Genomic DNA, 10,042 nt, shown 5'->3' with positions numbered 1-10,042 from the left:
GGTCATGCGGTCCAGACAATTTTCCTTGATAAAAACCCTATCAGCATTCAATATAAATAAAACATAATTTACATTTTAGATTTAGAAAAATAACTCACATTTAATAACTAATAACTAACTTTGCTTCCAGGATTATCAGCATATATTTAATCTACTCACTAAGTTTGCTTCCAAGATTATAAACATTTATTTCATCTCCTCGATAATAGAACAATTAGCATCCAAACCATTTCAATCAATGTTAAAAAAAGAGAAACAAAGCTGTGCCAATGCTAATGGTCCTTGGAACCCGAGTCCACAAAGGCATAATGCCAAGATTTTAAACCACAGATTCAAGATCTAATTTCCATAAATTGCGATTAAGCGGAGGGCAAAAACAAACATAAGGAAGAGAACAAATCATTACTGAATCAAATTTCCAAAAACAAATAAATTCTGCAGTAGCATCTTCTTGTGTGTGTGGGTGTAAGGAGAGGGAGAGAGAGGAGCAGACTTTTCTGGTTTGAGAGCACATGCTGGCCAAAATCGGGCCCAAAGTTTCTAATTTATTAATCGCCTTCCCTCAATTGAATAACGAGAGGGGAACTGTCTAGCTGAGTCAGATGCAAACAAAAAAACTTGTGTTTCGAAAGTTCTTAAGCCAATCAAACTAAGATTCTCTTTGTTTTTGGAACTTGGCCAGCAACCATACACTAGAATACCATAGAGATATTGCCAGCAATAACCAGAGTTACACAAATGTTGAACCACAACCAGTCACACCAATGAATTGACACATCCTAAGAGATCAATCCCTCTATTGTTTTTTGCCTGTCATGCCTGCAACAACCTGTAAAAACACACATAATCAAAGTTGCAGATCTTTGGGAAATATACCTCAAGGAAAAAAAATTTATTCACAAGAAATCCATGTAAATTAGGAGAAACTTAGTATGCACGCGCGCGCACACACACACAGATGTTGCCATCCGCTGGATCGCAGGCAGGGGTTCCCCACCAAGTCAAATTGGATGCGGGACTCAGTCCAACTTGTGGCTCACCCACCGAACCACCAGTGATGGACGCCACATGAGAGACGGTGGGAACATGAACAAGTGGGTGGCCCGCCCCACCTAGAACGGTCATGTTTGACTGGGCTTACACACATTCGCTCACTCACGCTGTATTCATTCAACACTTTTAACTCAAGTTTCATTCAACACCTTGACCGACCGTTTTACGTAAATGATAAGTAGAAAATCAGTAGGAACTAGAATGAACAGTGCAGTAGCAAGAAATGCGAGGCTATTTACTTCCATAATCTCATTCTTTTTTTTTTTCTCACCACCATAATCAGCAGTAGGCACGCAAACTGATTGGTGCCCAACATCCCCAAATCCTTTGGCCCATCAAATTGACCAAGTACTCCCGCCACAAAGTAGAGACATGTTTTTTAAGGAGGAGCTGACTTTTTGTGATTTGTTAGGTATTTTGATTTAGTACGTTGTCTAAGGATACTTATTACTCACAGTGCAGGAAAGAATGCAAATTTGATTTAACGAAAAAAGTATCGAGAAACACATAATAGATGAAGAAGCACAAAATAGACCGCTAAATACAGAGTAAAGAGTTCCATATTTTCCATTTTTTGTAGCACTTATTATCTTTCGTTTGGCTTTCTGAAATAACTGATAAGAGAAAAAAATTGTTAAGACAGTACACAGGGTGAGGCATACATCACTTAGAGCAGGTTGTGGAACTTGCTTTGATGTCTCCATGGAGTCTAGGATGGGCCGCACCACAGCTGGAAGAAAGAGTCCTGGAGAAGAACAAAAGAAAAAGAACAAAGTAAAAACTTCAGCCTCAAAGAAACAACCGAAGCAAGTTCTTGCTTTTGTGCCCATTTCATACCTTTTTTTTTTTTTCTGTTGGGTTCATAAAGAATCAAATATATATACATACATACATGTATACATGTGTGTGTGTGTGTATGACAATGTATACAAATATATACAGGGCATTCTCCATGGAGCACAAAGATGTCATCAAGAACTAGAAGCCACTTCAGCAAGTTTGCTTCTCAGAGTAACCTATTACAGAAAACCCACATGTTCCATAAGTAAGAAACTCAAATCTGAAAAAGAACTCAATGCTAGAATTTCCAGAGACTGAATTAGACCTGATCAAGCAGAATCCGAACTCAGCTGAATTGACTCAATCTCACCAGAAACTTGGAAACATGAACACATAATGATTGGCCCCTAGCGGCAGCCCTCACCTAGAACAAAACTTTCTTTTTCAATTATACCATGACGACTATACGATTCATCTAGTGAATAATGCTGAATAAATTACTCATGTTGCGAACTTCTGGCAACTTCATTGTACTGGAGCTCGTGAGCGGAAGAAAGAAGAAGATGAAGAACGAGAAGAGAAAAGTAGACCTTTTCCTCATTTCATTCATATGCCTCAGGCCCTTGTCCTATTCCTCCCTCTCCTACAGCACACTACTTCTTTAGTTTAGCCATCCGGAGGGATTGAACCATCCCCCTGTCACGGGACACTTCCAATCATTGTAAAATTGCTGAAAACACCCATAAGACGCAGGCTCCCTTGGAATTGGTGATGTAACTTGGACTCTTGGGAAATCTTTAAACAGAAACCTCTATAAGTCCTCTCAATTTCATAATGTTCAGATTTTTTTAAGATACAAACACCTAATTGAAAAATGTTTGAATTATTAACTCAAGTCTTGAGTTATCAGTACAAAAAGGATAAACTGAAATGTTCCCTTTGAACATTCCGGATTTCTTCCAGTCCCTTGACAAAAACAGAAATATGTCTCCAAGTTTGACCATTAACTAGGTGCTTCCCTATCCCATTACAGCCTCACAAACATGAATCTGATCCTATCAGAAGACATATGGCATGATGCCAGATGCCTGTAGCATAAGGACAGTCTGTGGTTTGAGTGCTATAGTTCATTAGCATCATGCTATAGTTTTCTAGCATCAGGCTCTATGTACCAATCATAAGGTGTGGGCTTCAATCCCCAAAGCCAGGGGAAATTTCCAATATTTTTTTCTGATCTCATGTAACAATTGGCGGAACCCAAACAGTCGGGATTAGACTCGGATGATGATGATGATGATGATCTCATATTAGAATTGAGGGAACAATAAAAAGGTTGTTAACAAAAGTCAATACAATACTAACGTGTTTTATAGCTTCATGGAGGTGTCTTTACTTTGATCGAGCGAATAGTTTAGGCCTCTTCGGAGAAGTTCCACCATATAACAGTCTAAAAGAAAGGGTCTCTTTGATACATGGAAGCCCGAAGGCTGCAACCAAGGGCATGATAAGCTTTTGAACTTTCCACTGAAATAATTCCACAGGTCTTTGATTTGCGATTCTTGACGAGCTCATCCGCAAAGCCCATAGTGCCGATGGGCCACTATAACCATTCCTCCCTCAGAAATCAGCCGTAGAATATACAGTAATACATAATTTAAGATCTTGTGAGGAAACTAACACGAAAAAATTGGCCCATAAGAACTTAAGCTTAATTCCTCCATATCTTTCAGGAATCAACATAATAAATACAGAGTTGATCACTCTGAGAAATTCCTCACTCTCACAGCTGTTTTTACTAGTTTGGCTGCATCCACCTCCTATCCACCCCAGCCCCTGCTTCATAATAAAAAATAATGGTAAACTATATCCAAGAGGCCTGCTTGATTCAGAGCATGCCTTTCATTGCAAATATTGCACTATTCTTGGACTCGGCCAAGTCCACTTGGACAGGGCCCCTAGCTGAAATGAGGCCTTGGGTAAAGCCTGGGCATATTTAAAAATAAAAAAATAAAAAATATGTTAAATTGTATAATCAACATATAAATATTTTTATATGTAATTTTGATGTTTACGATGATGATTTGAGAGTTTTTATTGTTATATGCTCTACTTTTATATTTTTCCTCTTTTTTTTGGATTTTCTAAAATATATCTAGCTACAAATCAAATTTTCTAAATCCATGTTATTTTCGTTTAGTATGATTTTTACTATTTTTATTTTATTTTTAACATTTTGTTTTATTTTTTTTGGTTTGCTATGGCTTCTTTCTGCTCTTTACACTACTCGAGCAAATCCACTTGGACTAGCCCAAGTTACTCAGCTCGGTCAGGGTGCGAGTCCCAAGCCGGAGCCCAAGTTTTCTTTCGATTCCCATAAATGATTTGGTAAAATACAGTGTTTCAAATAGCGCTAGGCGGAACCTAGGCGGTCGGGTGGTCCAGGTCGCCTAGCGCCTAGGCAGGTGCCCAGAACCTGTGCGGCCCAGTAAAAAAAAAAAATTGTTTGGGTTTTTCTCTCTCTAAAATAGCCTCTAATGGGTTTTAGGTTCATTTGAAACCTAATGTCTACAATTTTGCACTTTTAGTATCAAAAAAAATGACCCAAAAAAAGCCTCAACGAGCGGTATTTCTGCCCCTGGGCGGCCGCCTAGGCGGGTTCCCGGGCGTCTAGGCGGGTGCACGAGGATACCACCTAGGCCTGGGCGATGCGCCCAGGCCTCCTGGACTGCCTGGCAGCCGCCCAGGCCTCCTGGACCGCCTGGGGGCCGCCCAGGCGCTGGGCGGTCCGCTTTTTGAAACACTGGTAAAATATTACACCATATCCCTCACCACGTCTTTTGTTGTCTTCCCCAAGGCACCATGATCAGGCTCATCTTTTTTTTTCTTTTTTTTTCTTTTTTTACGATGTTAATGGTTGTAGTATACATAGTAATGGAACCCAAGATGCCACGTTGTTGCTCTGCCACCTAGGCCTCGGGCCCATTCCTCATGATCAAACAATCTATATTACTTTTTTTGTCTACTAATAATTACAAAGGGCAAATTAGCATCTGGTATCTCTACCCAGCAGCTCACCAATTCCAGAAATTCTTCCTCTCTCATGGCTTCTTGAAGATCTTGAATGGCTTTCTTTCCTCTCCTCATTCTTTAATTCTCTTATTTGGAGTGTTTTCAAGCTTTTCTCTGGCTTTCTTTCAAAATTATCACATATCACTAGATTCGCATCAATTCAGTTGTAAGAATTTTTCTTTCCATTTTCTTTTATCCTCATATAAGAGAATTCACTCATTAGTACAACATACAAGAGGTAGAAGAAAGAATCAACTGGGGCTGAGAGAGGTTGAGGAGCAAATCAACTGGGGCTAAGAGAAGTTGCGGGAAAATCACATGGAATAAAGAGAACAGCCAAGAATCTAAAGAAACTAATTCCATCATGAGATTATGACCTCATGCAAGGCATGAAATGAGACTGACAATGACAAATCCTGAATACAACTGCGAAGACATGAAAGTGCCATGGGATTGGAGGCTCCCAGCATGCCCATCCAGCAAAGCTGAAGACCTCTACTAAAAGAAGCCCCAAACGAACTGCACATAGACTGTATTGCAAGTAGGTAGATCCTAGTCCTCCTCCACAGAATCACTTACTCCTTGCAAGAAGGCCTTGAAATATACTTACCACTTGCCCACCTTCCCCCAATTCCGTTGCACCTCCCCCCCCCAACCCCAAACCCCCCCGCAAAAAAAACAAAACAAGGAATATCATACCATCAATTTCCTAAAAGAGGCCCAACTCTACCTGGAAAAAGACGTAAATGATGCTCACTGATATTCTCACCCAAGAGAATTCTTTTTTATATTTTGGGTAATTAACATTATTCCTTGGAGGGCGTTGCTACCCTTATATCCAAAGCCATCCAAATTAATGGTCAGGTCATTAATGGAATACCAAAATTGCCAGTTGTTTTTGTAATGCAAAAATATCTAATACCATGGTTCCCACAAATGCCCCAGAAAATACCTAACGCACCTGACTCGCAAAGGATGCAATCCTTCCCTAGTTAGGAAGGGACCAAGATCAGATCAACTAATCATCCATGTGTCTGTCAACTTCCTGTTTTTTTTTTTTTTGACTCTGTCAACAGAGAAAATACCCCATTACGCGAAAGAAATCCAATGCAGAGGTCAATACGACTTTAAGTTCTATATGAATTTGGCTATCCAACCAGGCTTAGCCTCCCCACGACAAATATTATTTTTGATGTCACATTAGGTGGAGAATGAGGCAAGCCATTTGTGAAATTTGGGAATCACCACATGGTAAAAAAAATTGGGTGCTGAAATCTCTAAGGAGGCTAATGTGGTGCTAGAAATGACTGCATACGCATTGAGCCAGTGAGAAAAATTGATTATATGTTCAAGCTCGAAAATTAAATAAGAGTCATAGATTTGTAATCCCCCACCTTGTCATGAGGAAACAACTAATAACAATACTCATAGATTTTAAATCTGTAACATGGATAAGGTTAAAAACTGAGAGAGACAGGAAGATACACAAAAAATGAAATAAAAAAGGAGACAAAAAGTGAAGAAAATGAGAAAAAGAGAAAGAGTATCGCCCAGGAGAAGAGGAGAAGAAGATGAAGAGGGTAGAGTGGAATGAGCAGTTACAGGTGCTCTCTATCCCTTTGGGACTACCATTTTGACTTCGCAACAAAGTCTGTTTCTAGAGTTCACATATTAACCACGCCCTTTAATGCTTCCAATTTGAATCTATCATTCTCATAGATATTGTCTTTTAAGTCTTTATGGAACTAAAATATAAATTTCTTATGGGTACTTTAATTGCATAAGATGCTTTTGTTGAGCACATTAGCTGTTATAAAATTAAGTACTCGCACATCCATTTGACTTAAAGGAGAATGGCTATGAGACCCTCCCACACCCATGTGAGTAGGAAGGACCCCAAAGGATCACCATTAAATTTTGACACAGATTTCTAAAAAAGTTATCACATGGGTGTGGGACTTGGGTGAATGGGTTTATTGATAACTTTTCTAAATATCTGTGCCAAAATTTAATGGTGATCCTTTGGGGTCCTACTCAGATGGGTGTGGGAGGGTCTCATAGTATCATTACTCTATTTCCTAAATAGCATAATATACCTTGCTTATTCAATAATTATAGTGTGGTGTCTTTTCAATAGTTGGGATAAGGCTCGGATAATGATGATGATGATGTCTTTTGAATATTATTTATGAGTATTATGCACTTTTTCAGAATTTTTCAAGATTCCAGAGGACTAAATATTTTGGAAGGTCTATTTTGTCATCAATTTGTAAATTGAACAGCATGAACTATTTTTGTTTTCAGTGCCCATGGAATTAGCACTTGCTTTTATCATTGACACTAGTTTTATTCCATCATCTTTGAAATTGCTATTTCATTATGTCTCCACGATCAGCACAAACACTTGAATAACTATTGGAATATTGCAAGTATGACCATTTTTAGGTCAAAATGTAACTGCAGTAATTTAAGTAGGGAAGTGTTTACTCATTTTTTAATTCGAGCTCATAAATCATTTAAAAGGCAGTACCTTGACTTGTTGGTTCAAATACTTAATGCCCTAAAAGGAGATATATCTCCCTCAATAGGTTAACCAGATTTCAGCTTGCCAAATCCCAACACATCTCCCTTATATTCAACTTACCATAGGATATTTGAAATTTGACACTTTTATAGTAACTAATTTAATAACTTTTTTCTTATCATGTCAAAACTTGATACGGCCCATCTATCAAACAAAGATGCATACTCAAGAGGCCAAGCCAAAGTAAAAGATCCTATCATGCAGTGATGCACTTGTAAATTCCAGCATATTAGAAGGCCCTAGAGACAGAGCCAATTGTCAAAATAAAAAGCCACCCTAGAGACATAAAGGATGATACTGTTTACAGAGGCAATGGACCTGGAGACATAGCTTCTCACATGCCAATGATCACCCAAATAAAACGTAAGGCATCACCATAAGAATAAATTGATGCCACATTCGAAGGAGAATGAAGCAAGCCATTCATGAAATTGGTAAGGGTGGTGGATATGGCTGCATATGCATTGAGCTATCAATAAACACCAATTGTAGAGAATATTAAGTAAGGACTAGAAAAAGTTTGTGATATTACCACATGGCCCATATTCTAGATCATATTCCATTCAGGTCCAATTTTTTCTGTTTTTTATTCACATTTGCCCACCCGAAACACCAAAAAAAAATTAATATATTTGGGTGATTCTAGAGTCTAACTTTCAAACAACCCAGAAAAAATGATGTATGTATGTAAGCTTTCAAATAGCCCATACACATCAATTATTTTGTATATGGATAATTTGAAAGTTGCACTTTTGAACCCTCCAAATATATAAATTTTTTGTGTTTTAGATAGTTCTAAAGTCTGGTTTGAAACTTGACTTTCAAAACGGGGGTCAAATGGAAATAATAATATGACCCAAAATATGAACCATGAAGTGATGCTGCATCGTTTTTCCAGTTTGCAAGTAAATTTCTCTTAATTGGATATTCTAGCTTGCCTGACATCAATTGGAGAGGTGAAGTGGATGATGATTAGACAAGGTCATGATTTCATGGAATCAATTAGAGAGGTAGCCATTTGTTTGGATATAATCTCCTTCCATTTTATCCTCGTTGTTTCAAAGATACTTAAATAGAAGGGGGCCCAAAAAGCCAATAGAGAAACTTGCACCAAATTTATATATCGGAAAAGAGTTATTTACCAAATAATTTATTATCGAAAAATTCAAGAAAAAAACATCCCAAGTTTTACAAGCCAACAGATTGTGTATCACGGAATAACAAATCTTTTAAAAGGAACCACATAAAGAATAGGGATTGCACACATTGCGACTATTTACCTTGATACAAGGTGGTCACAATTACTTACAACCATCTGATAAGAAATTTGATAGCTTGGGTGTGTCACATAGTTCGAGAAAATTTCTTTTGAAGTTTGAGCTTGGTCAATGGAATAAATGCAGCCATCCAATTTCACATCCAATGGTCAAGATTAATTGTGACCACCTAGTAACAAAGGTAAATGGTCTCATTTTATACTTTTCCCAAAGAATAACATTAAAAATCCGTATCTTGTTCCTCTGCTAAATTTTAAACATGTATAAATGACAAATCGGGAAAAAAAAATTACATCAAAGAGATTAAGTATAAGCATAATGCAATGAAGAAAAGAATCATTAAAATCAAGGGTTTTATACAAGAACCAGGTATTTCAGCTAAGAACCCTGAGACCTCCCTAAAGTGAACCATGTATCAGAGAACTTACAGGGTTTTAATTTCACCAGAGATCATCAGGACTATGTCAAATTGCATGGAATTAAACAAGAAAATTCATCGATGAAAGCATTACATAATTTAATGAATAAGAAACCTAGAATTCAGCTACTAGTGAACAAATTGATGGATAATGTGGAATGTTAACATTAAATCCGCGAAATAGGATGAAAATTTAAAAAGGTCAAAAATAATAGAAAAGGGATGAAAATCAGTTACCAACTCCAGCAATGAGGCAAGAAGCGACCACAACTGGCTCCTGAACCACGAACATCTTGAGCTTCTCAATTACCCCCATTTTCACGCTGAAATTCTTATTATTTTCCTTTCCCTCGGTACTTCGGAAGAGGGGAGACCTGGGCGTCCTTTTCCGGTTTTCTACGTACGTATTAACCTTATTTTAGCCCTAACTTCGACAAATGATTTTATACTCCTGAGGAAGTATTTTAACCATCTAATACCTCGAGCAAAACTTATATTAACTACAAAAGACCTATCTAAAGGGTGCAGTTTCGATAAGGTTGAAACCTTAAACAATTCAATTAAGGCACACCTCCAAATTTTATCATAACATGTAATTTTATTGTAAAAAATTCTTACGATTATCTTAAAATCTATTTTCATATCTAATTAGAAAATTTTAAACTCCAAAAATAATTAAAATCAAGAACATCTATAAACATATGAAAATCTTGAAAATGGGCGGCCTAGATAATGTGTTGCAAGATGCACTATTTTTTAGACTCAAAAACAAATTTTTTATATGTTTACATCTTGACGTCGAGATGATAATTAAAAGGTTTTTCAACATTAAAACAACCTTTTTCCAAGGGATTTTTAAAG

General features: G+C 37.5%; 1 protein-coding gene across 1 annotated transcript; it reads right to left on the bottom strand.

Moving 5' to 3' along the window:
- Positions 1-513: 513 nt before the first annotated feature.
- LOC18442307 (fiber) lies at positions 514-9,583 on the bottom strand. Its single transcript, XM_006852530.4, has 3 exons — positions 9,419-9,583; positions 1,716-1,798; positions 514-829 (listed from the first exon to the last, which is right to left on the bottom strand). The coding sequence occupies exons 1-3, from the start codon at positions 9,495-9,497 to the stop codon at positions 797-799; spliced, it is 195 nt and encodes a 64-aa protein (XP_006852592.1). The 5' UTR covers positions 9,498-9,583; the 3' UTR covers positions 514-796.
- Positions 9,584-10,042: the final 459 nt, after the last annotated feature.

The sequence above is a fragment of the Amborella trichopoda genome, chromosome 1 (genome assembly GCF_054954075.1).
Source record: "Amborella trichopoda isolate Santa Cruz 75 chromosome 1, AtrichopodaSantaCruz75HAP2 v2.0, whole genome shotgun sequence".
NCBI lineage: Eukaryota > Viridiplantae > Streptophyta > Magnoliopsida > Amborellales > Amborellaceae > Amborella > Amborella trichopoda.
This window is presented reverse-complemented; position numbering and strand designations above follow the sequence as displayed.